This window comes from Crinia signifera, chromosome 8 (assembly GCF_055691185.1).
Source record: "Crinia signifera chromosome 8, ASM5569118v1, whole genome shotgun sequence".
NCBI lineage: Eukaryota > Metazoa > Chordata > Amphibia > Anura > Myobatrachidae > Crinia > Crinia signifera.
The window spans coordinates 181,395,436-181,408,114 of NC_139224.1; the positions used below are offsets into that span (position 1 = coordinate 181,395,436).

A 12,679-nucleotide genomic window follows, 5' to 3' on the forward strand; every position below is an offset into this window, starting at 1 on the left:
GGCCATCGTTGCTATTGCCATCGATGTTTGCCATCAATGGCAATTCTGCAACTGGCCATCGATAGTGCTTAACTATGCAATGGATGACCATCGATATTTTTATATATTGATGGTCATCCATTGTGTTTGATTCATTGACCTGTGGGCCAATCAAACCATGGGGACAGGGCGGAGCTATGCTCCGTGTCCCGACACTTTGAAAAACAAAACAAAAAAAAACATCGTTTTGCTATTCCATCGATGGAGGGAAACCATCTGGTTCTCCCCCATCGATGGCAAAAGTATTCAACATCGGCCATGAACCATTCCTAAGCCAAGGCAAGAAACAAGAGAAACACATTCTGAACATATGGGAGTTCACTCAACAGAGGAAGCATTAACTTTAACATAACTAAAGCAGGTGCAGCATGGAGGGGTCCCTGTGGCCCCTGGCATCCCTAAAGAAATAGATCTAACAGGTAAGAGGACATGTCGGGACAAAAACTGGCAACATTTGCCAAACTCCTAGTGATACATTTATAGCACTAAGGTTGCAAAAGAGGGGAGAGAGTTTGTCAGGCAAACCCCAGGATACTAAAAAGTATACCAAACAACTTTCATAACCTCCCCACATATTTAAATACTGCCACCGAGGGCAATAATAGCCCGAGCATTATTAGCTACTACAAGGGCAGACACCCATGATCCAACAGTGAAAACTGTTTTTTAAAACACATTTTTTTCTTTTTTCTTTTTTCTAATCTTCACAAGTCAATACTTTAATTCTCAACTATTTTTTAAAAAATATATAAAAAAAGATATCAATTAAACAAAATAATAATATTTATACTATAACAAATTACATACCCTACACGACAAAGGGTATTTTTAGGGAAACTCTAATAAAAGTAAAGTTTTATAAATCCCCGTCTCAGTGGAATCCTATTATGGTATTGATAAGCGTGCACCTAACATATCTCATTCTTTTTCTTGTTCATGTTTATGTTATGTACCTTTGACATAGGTGGCACCACCCCCGAACAAATACTGGGGATAACTATTATAGTACCACACCCCATGAGAACACCAATAAGAGGTGCTGACTAACCTAGGTATCTATTAATATTAATTAGTGCGGATCAAACCATTGTCCCATACTTCCCCCCTTTCCCTCTTCCAAAAGTGACATGTCAGGGGCAACAGGACTAATGCTGGGACATCCTAAGAAAGCCACCTTTGGGTGGGGACGAGCCTGTGTCACAGCAAGTAAACCCTGACAAACAGCCGAGTCCTGGGAGGCAAATGTATCAAATGCCTATAAGCGCAAAATAGGTATTGGCGGATGACCAAGTCGCCACCTTGCAAAGTTGCTTTGCTGTTGCACCGCCCCTAAAAGCCCAAGATGTACCCACAGACCTCGTGGAATGAGCCTGGACCCCACAGGATCCGGGAGGGAGGCGCCCACGTAAGCCTGCTTGATGACCGATCTAAGCCAGCGGGCAATTGTCTGCTTTGTAGCAGGCCAACCTCTCTTTTGAAACCCGTAGAGGACAAAGATAGAGAGTCTGATTTCCGAGAGATGCGCAAAGGAAGGACCACATCCAGAGAAGACTGTTCAGGATAAGCATCTGGACACTGAATGGCAGGACTACAATCTTCTGGTTGACATGAAATTTAGACACCACCTTAAGGGGGTGAGAAGGAATGGTCCCTGTCATGATGGAAGATCAGGAAAGGTGACTGACCGGACAGGGCCGGTAGGTCAGACACCCTCCACGCAGAAGCAATTGCCAACAGGAAAACTGTTTTCCAGGTAAGCCAACAACGGTGGGGCCTGAAGAGCCCCAAGGAACAGGGAAAGATCCCACGGAACAAAGGGAGGTTGGATACGGAGGACACCCTGCATGAAAGTGCGGACAGAGCAACTTTGCAAGGCGGCGACTTGGTCATCCGCCAATACCTTTTTGTGCTTTTTGCATTTGATAAATTTTCCTCCCAGGATTCGGCCTTTGGCCAGAGTGTACTTGCTGTGGCACAGGCGCATCCCCACCCTTAGGTGTGGCTGCTTTAGGACCCAGCATTAGCCCTGTGGCCCCTGACATGTCCCGAAGAATAAAACAAGATTTATGTTTTACCTGTTAAATTTCTTTCTTCAAGGACGTCAGGAGCCACAGGGACCCCCTCCCTGCCGCACCTGCTTTAATTATGTTAAAGTTAATGCTTCCTCTGTTCAGAAAGTGGTTCTGTTTGGTGCTTCTCTGCCTTCTCTCTTGTCTCCTGCCTTGGCTTGTTAAAAACTGAGCTTCCTAGCCAGGAGGCGGGGTAGAGGAGGGGAGGGGCCTGGCTGTCAGGAAGGCAAGAAGAAGTTTAACCTTTCTGGTGCTGGAATCTCTCCCACTCCACTACCCAGCATTAGCCCTGCGGCCCCTGACGCCCTCAAAGAAAGAGATTTCACAGATTGATGTCTATGTAATATATAATGTACACTTCCTTGTATAAGCACCATATAAGCACTGTGTGTACACTGTCGTTGTGTAAGCACTGTGTGTACACTGTTGTTGTGTAAGTACTGTGTGTACACTGTTGTTGTGTAAGCCCTGTGTGTACACTGTCGTTGTGTAAGCCCTGTGTGTACACGGCCGTTGTGTAAGCACAGCACCACGTGTACACAGCCGTTGTGTAAGCACCACGCGTACACGCCCGTTGTGTAAGCGCCGTGTGTACACTGTTGTTGTGTAAGCACTGTGTGTACACTGTCGTTGTGTAAGCACTGTGTGTACACTGTCGTTGTGTAAGCCCTGTGTACACACTGTCGTTGTGTAAGCACTGTGTGTACACTGTCGTTGTGTAAGCCCTGTGTACACACTGTCGTTGTGTAAGCACTGTGTGTACACTGTCGTTGTGTAAGCACTGTGTGTACACTGTCGTTGTGTAAGCCCTGTGTACACACTGTCGTTGTGTAAGCACTGTGTGTACACTGTCGTTGTGTAAGCCCTGTGTACACACTGTCGTTGTGTAAGCACTGTGTGTACACTGTCGTTGTGTAAGCACTGTGTGTACACTGTTGTTGTGTAAGCACTGTGTGTACACTGTCGTTGTGTAAGCACTGTGTGTACACTGTCGTTGTGTAAGCCCTGTGTACACACTGTCGTGTGTAAGCACTGTGTGTACACTGTCGTTGTGTAAGCACTGTGTGTACACTGTCGTTGTGTAAGCCCTGTGTGTACACGGCCGTTGTGTAAGCACAGCACCACGCGTACACGCCCGTTGTGTAAGCCCCGTGTTTACACTGTTGTTGTGTAAGCCCTGTGTGTACACTGTCGTTGTGTAAGCCCTGTGTGTACACGCCCGTTGTGTAAGCCCTGTGTACACTGTTGTTGTGTAAGCCCTGTGTGTACACAGCCGTTGTGTAAGCACAGCACCACGTGTACACGCCCGTTGTGTAAGCGCCGTGTGTACACTGTTGTTGTGTAAGCACTGTGTGTACACTGTTGTTGTGTAAGCGCCGTGTGTACACTGTTGTTGTGTAAGCGCTGTGTGTACACTGTTGTTGTGTAAGCGCTGTGTGTACACTGTTGTTGTGTAAGCACTGTGTGTACACTGTCGTTGTGTTAGCCCTGTGTGTACACAGTCGTTGTGTAAGCCCTGTGTACACACTGTCGTTGTGTAAGCGCCGTGTGTACACTGTTGTTGTGTAAGCCCTGTGTGTACACGGCCGTTGTGTAAGCACAGCACCACGCGTACACGCCCGTTGTGTAAGCACTGTGTGTACACGGCCGTTGTGTAAGCACAGCACCACGCGTACACGCCCGTTGTGTAAGCACTGTGTGTACACGCCCGTTGTGTAAGCTCTGCATGTACACTGTAGCTGTAGCTAAATGTCTGTGCCATTTTCGGGGGAAGCGGTGTGGCCGCGTATAATGTTACTACAAGCGTTGCCCGTCTGTGAGCGAGCCGTATTAGTTGTGTGAGCAGCCAGGCTGAGTGACATAACATTACCTTGATATTGTTGTATAATGCCACTGCTTGCATGTTGCCCCTCTATTGGCTGCAAGGGGAAGTCTGTAAATGTCTGTATACATTTAGGTAAACTGCTCAACAGTATTAAAAATGGCGGCATTGCCATAGCAACTGATGGGATGATGGCAGTTATGGCTGAGCGACTGCTGCAGGCGCACACCAGCTGTTGGGCACCAGGACCTGGAGTTGAAGTATTTGGATTTGGTGTTTTTATCACAGCACTGACCCAGAGCCTCTGTTACAGCCTCCCACCATAGTCTGCAGCATCTGCAAGCGCGATGGCCACTCCAAAGGAGACTGTCCTGAAGATTTTAAGAAGATCGACCTGAAGCCCCTGCCCCCCATGAACTCCAGATTCCGGGATATACTGGACCGAGTGTGCAAGAAGTGTTACGGTAGGCTTTATGTGTATCTTGCAAGTGTGTGGGCATAGGTCTGTCAGCGCTCGTTATTTGAACTGGAGGGGGGGAGGGGACGACGTGAGGAGGGAGCGTTTCTTTCCTGTCTATAGTGGGTGCTCTTTTCGGTGTCTTCTTCTTGGAGTGCTGTTATGGGATGGATCTTGCTAGCGTGGAATGATAATATATTCCAATAGATAGATGTGGACACAACAATGTGTAGTATTGTTATCACCGAGGATCTGATGCAGGAGTCAGGGTTGGCTGAGATGCACAACGCAACTTATGCAGAAAAAGGGGAAGTTTAAACATGTAATGGTTTCTTTAACTCGAGGGGAATGGGATACCTACCCCAACTTACTATGAGGGTGAATCCTATAGAAGTATCTTTTGTTGGATCTCAGTAAATGCGTACAATACTCATTGGAACAATCACAATCGGAAACACATCGGATCTTTCTTTGAATTTGAATCTTCATGTAGGATAGTCAAAAATAGGATTTATTCCTCCAATATATAACATATGATGTAAACACACATTAACAGTAGTTCAAATAGATTAAAATGAAATAAAAGATGTAAGGGGGACACAACACTTCCTAGAAATGTCTTCCAAACAGATGGAATACTGTAGGGAAAGCGGACCTTCTCCAAAACAGACTCCCTTAAAGTCCACAGAAACATTCAGTATTAGCTGCATGTCATGTGTAAGATCATATTAACATGCATGTTATCTGTAAGATCATATTAGCATACATGTCATCTGTAAGATCATATTAGCATACATGTGTAATGGGCCCCATACATCAGCAATTAATTGTGACAATCCTCAGATCTGGAGATGATTGCCACAATTAATTTTAGATGTGTGGGCTCCCCCTTTTGGCAATCCCAATCAAAAATTAATAGGGATCGCCAATCGATTGCTTAATCAGATTTTTAAACATGCTTAATAATCTGGTATTATCTGCGGATCTTTTTTATGTGTGTGGGTATTCCCAATTCGTCTTCTTCATCTATTTACATTATGAACAGCTGAAAGGACAATCGATTGGGCAATTTCCAGATATGAAGATGCAATCTTTAGATTGGAAAAATCTGCCGATCACTGAAATAAATCTGTAATGTGTGGGCAAGTCAAATAGATTGTACAATCCATTTATCTGGCCAAAAAATCCCTGGATCTGGAAATCCATTAATTGTGATTGCTGATGTATGGGGCCCATAAGATCATATTAGCATGCATGTTATCTATAAGATCATATTAGCATACATGTGTAAGATCATATTAGCATGCATGTAATCTGTTAGATCATATTAGCATACATGTATAAGATCATATTAGCATGCATTTGTAAGATCATATTAACATACATGTAATCTGTTAGATCATATTAGCATACATGTATAAGATCATATTAGCATGCAGGTTATCTGTTAGATCATATTAGCATGCATGTGTAAGATCATATTAGCATACATGTCATCTGTAAAATCATATTAGCATGCATGGTACTTGTGTATTTTGGCGGCGCCCCCGATGTCCGTCGTACGACGAACAGATCGCAGCGCATGCCATGCACCCGATGGCATGCGATGCGACGCGATTTTGACCCCCTATACGACCAAAAATCGTATAAGCACTATAAAGGGTGCTTTTGAGCACCCAAATGGGTGCTTACAATGTTAAATGCACCCCCACGCCACCCCCCACTATAAACGTCAACCCGAAGCGTGGCGAGCCCGCGAGGGGCGGCGGTACGCGTCCTACGACCTTTTCATACCCCCACTATCCACGTCGGCGTGGAGTTGAGAGTAGAATAGTGTGGCGAGCGCAGCGAGCCACCGAGCCCAAAGCGTGGCGAGGGGACGCGGATACCTTCACAGTTATACGCGTCCCCTCGCGGGCTTCACAGGTGTCCGTGGCGACGCGGACACCTGTGAAGCCCGCGAGGGGACGCGGTTACCTGTGAAGGTAACCGCGTCCCCTCGCTGCGCTCGCCACGCTTCAGGCTCGGTGGCTCGCTGCGCTCGCCACACTATTCTACTCTCAACTCCACGCCGACGTGGATAGTGGGGGTATGAAAAGGTCGTAGGACGCGTACCGACGCCCCTCGCGGGCTCGCTGCGCTCGCCACGCATCGGGTTCACGTTTATAGTGGGGGGTGGCGTGGGGGTGCATTTAACATTGTAAGCACCCATTTGGGTGCTTAACATTGTAAGCACCCATTTGGGTGCTTAACATTGTATAAGCACCCATTAGGGTGCTTATACAATGTTTAATCGCATCGCATCGCATCGTATGTGTTATGGTATGCGATGCGATGGCCGCCGCCAAAATACACAAGTACCGCATGCATTTGTAAGATCATATTAACATACATGTCCTCTGTAAGATCATATTAGCATGCATGTGTAAGATCATATTAGCATACATGTCATCTGTAAGATCATATAAGCATACATGTGTAAGATCATATTGGCATACATGTGTAAGATCATATTGGCATACATGTGTAAGATCATATTGGCATACATGTGTAAGATCATATTGGCATACATGTGTAAGATCATATTGGCATACATGTGTAAGATCATATTAGCATGCATGTGTAAGATCATATTAGCATGCATGTGTAAGATCATATTAGCATACATGTCATCTGTAAGATCATATCAGCATGCATGTGTAAGATCATATTAGCATGCATGTGTAAGATCATATTAACATACATGTCAGCTGTAAAATCATATTAGCATGCAGGTTATCTGTTAGAGCATATTAGCATGTGTGTCATCTGTTACTGCTCTTGGTGGCGGAGGGTGTGTGTCACTTGGTGGCGGAGGGCGTGTGTCACTTGGTGGCGGAGGGTGTGTGTCACTTGGTGAGCGCAGGAGTTGGGACTACCGCACTAGGTCTTACTGGTTTTTAGCTCCTCTTTTATATTAACTCGACATCAGTCATTGCTGTTATTGAGGGGAGGGGGTGCAACCTCAGACATTTATCGATACTGGATATGTGAAGAGAAAAGAAAAAGAACTAAGATGTCTTTATACTTGTCCATTCAGTGCACCACAAACAGACATCTTTGTTCTTTTTCTTCTCTCTTTACATATCTTGTGTGTCACTTGGTGGCGGTGGGTGTGTGTCACTTGGTGGCGGAGGGTGGGTGTCACTTGGTGGCGGAGGGTGTGTGTCACTTGTGGCGGAGGGTGTCTGACTTCTGGTCGGCTCTACATCTGCCGGGCCTGGGTATTATTCTTTGGTTTCCATTGCAGATATACTCCGCATCCTCCAAGAGACACAGGTTCCTTTATAAATGAGTAAAGGTGCCCACACACAGTGCAATGTGGACTACATGCGACCATCTCCCCATGTGTGGGCACCTTTAGTCGTTTCCCCTCATTAAGATGATTTTTTACAGGTCATTAAATGCTTATGACGGAATGAATATAACAATGCATCCAGGTGGAACGTGTTTCATACGTATGTGTTTGTGCTTTCAGAGGAATTATCCCCTAATGCTTCTGAGCAGCACATCCGAGAGCAGATACTCATATACCTGGAGAGGTTCATCCGGAAAGAGTTCAATAGTGAGTGTCCTTGGTGTAATACATGGGCGCTGCTGCTCCTGTTATAGCCTATTGCTCTTCCTATTACACAGAAAATTAGTGCTTCCACAATAGCCCATCAGCCTTAGGGACTGGTGAGAGTAACAACTGAGTCCATACCATAACAGCGGTGCTGGATGTGGCTGATCCCAGGAACTCGAGTGTGCTACAGAGTATGGGTGCTGAGTGCTGGTGATCCCGGGAACCCCGCTGTGCTACAGAGTATGGATGCTGACTGCTGCTGATCCCAGGAACTCGAGTGTGCTACAGAGTATGGATGCTCAGTGCAGGTGATCCCAGGAACCCAGCAGTGCCACAGAGTATGGATGCTGACTGCAGCTGATCCCGGGAATCTAGCGGTGCTACAGAGTATGGATGCTGACTGCGGCTGATCCCAGGAACCCGGGTTTGCTACAGAGTATGGGTGCTAAGTGCAGCTGATCCCGGGAACCCAGCGGTGCTACAGAGTATGGATGCTGACTGCAGCTGATCCCGGGAACCCAGCGGTGCTACAGAGTATGGATGCTTACTGCAGCTGATCCCGGGAAACCAGCGGTGCTACAGAGTATGGATGCTTACTGCAGCTGATCCCGGGAACCCAGCGGTGCTACAGAGTATGGGTGCTGACTGCGGCTGATCCCAGGTACCCGGGTGTGCTACAGAATATGGGAGCTGAGTGCTGGTCATCCCGGGAACCCCGATCTGCTACAGAGCATGGGTGCTGACTGCAGCTGATCCCGGGAACCCAGCGGTGCTACAGAGTATGGGTGCTGACTGCGGCTGATCCCAGGAACCCGGGAGTGCTACAGAGTATGGGAGCTGAGTGCTGGTGATCCCCGGAATACCCGCTGTGCTAGAGTATGGATGCTTAGTGCATGTGATCTCAGGAACCCCGCTGTGCCACAGAGTATGGATGCTGACTGCAGCTGATCCCGGGAACCCAGTGGTGCTACAGAATATGGGTGCTGACTGCAACTGATCCCAGGAACCCGGGTGTGCTACAGAGTATGGGTGCTGAGTGCTGGTGATCCCGGGAACCCCGCTGTTCTACAGAGTATGGATGCTGACTGCAGCTGATCCCGGGAACCCAGCGGTGCTACAGAGTATGGGTGCTGACTGCGGCTGATCCCAGGAACCCGGGTGTGCTACAGAGTATGGGTGCTGAGTGCTGGTGATTCTAGGAACCCCGCTGTGCTACAGAGTATGGATGCTTAGTGCATGTGATCTCAGGAACCCCGCTGTGCCACAGAGTATGGATGCTGACTGCAGCTGATCCCGGGAACCCAGTGGTGCTACAGAGTATGGGTGCTGACTGCAACTGATCCCAGGAACCCGGGTGTGCAACAGAGTATGGGTGCTGAGTGCTGGTGATCCCGGGAACCCCACTGTTCTACAGAGTATTGATGCTGACTGCAGCTGATCCCGGGAACCCAGTGGTGCTACAGAGTATGGGTGCTGACTGCGGCTGATCCCAGGAACCCCGCTGTGCCACAGAGTATGGATGCTGACTGCAGCTGATCCCGGGAACCCAGCGGTGCTACAGAGTATGGATGCTGACTGCAGGTGATCCCAGGAACCCAATGGTGCTAAAGAGTATGGGTGCTTAGTGCAGGTGATCCCAGGAACCCAGCGGTGCCACAGAGTATGGATGCTTAGTGCAGCTGATCCCGGGAACCCAGCGGTGCTACAGTGTATGGTGCTGACTGCAACTGATCCCGGACCACGCCATGCTGCAGAGTATGGGTGTTGAGTGCGGCTGATCCCAGGAACCCGGGTGTGCTACAGAGTATGGGTGCTGAGTGCTGGTGATTCTAGGAACCCCGCTGTGCTACAGAGTATGGATGCTTAGTGCATGGGATCTCAGGAACCCCGTTGTGCCACAGAGTATGGATGCTGACTGCAGCTGATCCCGGGAACCCAGTGGTGCTACAGAGTATGGGTGCTGACTGCAACTGATCCCAGGAACCCGGGTGTGCTACAGAGTATGGGTGCTGAGTGCTGGTGATCCCGGGAACCCCGCTGTTCTACAGAGTATTGATGCTGACTGCAGCTGATCCCGGGAACCCAGCGGTGCTACAGAGTATGGGTTCTGACTGCGGCTGATCCCAGGAACCCCGCTGTGCCACAGAGTATGGATGCTGACTGCAGCTGATCCCGGGAACCCAGCGGTGCTACAGAGTATGGATGCTGACTGCAGGTGATCCCAGGAACCCAACGGTGCTAGAGAGTATGGGTGCTTAGTGCAGGTGATCCCAGGAACCCAGCTGTTCTACAGAGTATTGATGCTGACTGCAGCTGATCCCGGGAACCCAGCGGTGCTACAGAGTATGGGTGCTGACTGCGGCTGATCCCAGGAACCCCGCTGTGCCACAGAGTATGGATGCTGACTCCAGCTGATCCCGGGAACCCAGCGGTGCTACAGAGTATGGATGCTGACTGCAGGTGATCCCAGGAACCCAACGGTGCTAGAGAGTATGGGTGCTTAGTGCAGGTGATCCCAGGAACCCAGCGGTGCCACAGAGTATGGATGCTTAGTGCAGCTGATCCCGGGAACCCAGCGGTGCTACAGAGTATGGATGCTGACTGCAGGTGATCCCAGGAACCCAATGGTGCTAGAGAGTATGGGTGCTTAGTGCAGGTGATCCCAGGAACCCAGCGGTGCCACAGAATATGGATGCTTAGTGCAGCTGATCCCGGGAACCCAGCGGTGCTACAGATTATGGTGCTGAGTGCAGGAGATCCCGGGAACTCCGCCGTGCTACAGTGTATGGTGCTGACTGCAACTGATCCCGGATCACGCCATGCTGCAGAGTATGGGTGCTGAGTGCGGCTGATCCCAGGAACCCGGGTGTGCTACAGAGTATGGGTGCTGAGTGCTGGTGATTCTAGGAACCCCGCTGTGCTACAGAGTATGGATGCTTAGTGCATGTGATCTCAGGAACCCCGCTGTGCCACAGAGTGTGGATGCTGACTGCAGCTGATCCCGGGAACCCAGTGGTGCTACAGAGTATGGGTGCTGACTGCAACTGATCCCAGGAACCCGGGTGTGCTACAGAGTATGGGTGCTGAGTGCTGGTGATCCCGGGAACCCCGCTGTTCTACAGAGTATTGATGCTGACTGCAGCTGATCCCGGGAACCCAGCGGTGCTACAGAGTATGGATGCTGACTGCAGGTGATACCAGGAACCCAACGGTGCTAGAGAGTATGGGTGCTTAGTGCAGGTGATCCCAGGAACCCAGCGGTGCCACAGAGTATGGATGCTTAGTGCAGCTGATCCCAGGAACCCAGCGGTGCCACAGAGTATGGATGCTTAGTGCAGCTGATCCCGGGAACCCAGCGGTGCTACAGAGTATGGATGCTGACTGCAGGTGATCCCAGGAACCCAATGGTGCTAGAGAGTATGGGTGCTTAGTGCAGGTGAACCCAGGAACCCAGCGGTGCCACAGAGTATGGATGCTTAGTGCAGCTGATCCCGGGAACCCAGCGGTGCTACAGATTATGGTGCTGAGTGCGGCAGATCCCGGGAACTCCGCCGTGCTACAGTGTATGGTGCTGACTGCAACTGATCCCGGACCACGCCATGCTGCAGAGTATGGGTGCTGAGTGCGGGTGATCCCGGAAACCCATGGTGCTGAGTGCAGGTGATCCCGGAAACCCATGGTGCTGAGTGCGGGTGATCCCGGAAACCCATGGTGCTGAGTGCAGGTGATCCCGGAAACCCATGGTGCTGAGTGCAGGTGATCCCGGAAACCCATGGTGCTGAGTGCGGGTGATCCCGGAAACCCATGGTGCTGAGTGCGGGTGATCCCGGAAACCCATGGTGCTGAGTGCGGGTGATCCCGGAAACCCATGGTGCTGAGTGCGGGTGATCCCGGAAACCCATGGTGCTGAGTGCGGGTGATCCCGGAAACCCATGGTGCTGAGTGCGGGTGATCCCGGAAACCCATGGTGCTGAGTGCGGGTGATCCCGGAAACCCATGGTGCTGAGTGCGGGTGATCCCGGAAACCCATGGTGCTGAGTGCAGGGGATCCTGGAAACACCGCTGTGCAACAGAGTATGAGTGCTGACTGCGGCTTAATCCGGGAACCGGACGTGCTACAGAGTATGGATACTGAGTGTAGCTGATCCCAGGACCCTGCCGTGCTACAGAGTATGGGTGCTGAGTGCGGGTGATCCCGGGAACCCTGCGGTGCTACAGAGTATAGGAGCTCAGTTTGGGTGATCCTGGAAACCCCGCTTTCTACAGAGTATGGGTGCTGACTGTGGCTGATCCCGAGAACCTGCGGTGCTACAGAGTATGGGTGCTGACTGTGGCTGATCCCGAGAACCCAGCCGTGCTACAAAGATAAGGTGCTGAGTGTGGCTGATCCCGGAAACTCTGCAGTGCTACAGAGTATGGGTGCTGAGTGAGGCTGATCCTGGGAACCCCGCTGTCCTACAGAGTATGGGTGCTGACTGCGGCTGATCCTGGGAACCCAGCCCTGCTACAAAGAATAGATGCTGAGTACGGCTGATCCCGGGATTCCTGCTGTGCTACAAAGTACAGAGGTCCTATAATGGCTGAGGACACAGATGTGAGGTGAGAGGACCTATAATGGCTGAGGACACAGATGTGAGGTGAGAGGTCCTATAATGGCTGAGGACACAGATGTGAGGTGAGAGGACCTA

The 12,679-nt window shown here is 49.9% G+C and overlaps 1 protein-coding gene across 3 annotated transcripts in view; it reads left to right on the forward strand.

The window, feature by feature from the left end:
- TUT4 (terminal uridylyl transferase 4) overlaps positions 1-12,679 on the forward strand; it is a 252,242-nt gene that overhangs the window by 135,467 nt on the left and 104,096 nt on the right. For all 3 annotated transcript variants that reach the window (XR_014454570.1, XM_083157930.1, XM_083157931.1), the window contains exons 14-15: positions 4,244-4,394; positions 7,905-7,991. Coding sequence is in view for 2 of the 3 variants with exons in the window: in XM_083157930.1 (XP_083014056.1) it covers positions 4,244-4,394; positions 7,905-7,991 (238 nt within the window). In the remaining variant the exon portion in view is untranslated. The remainder of the gene's footprint in view (positions 1-4,243; positions 4,395-7,904; positions 7,992-12,679) is intronic.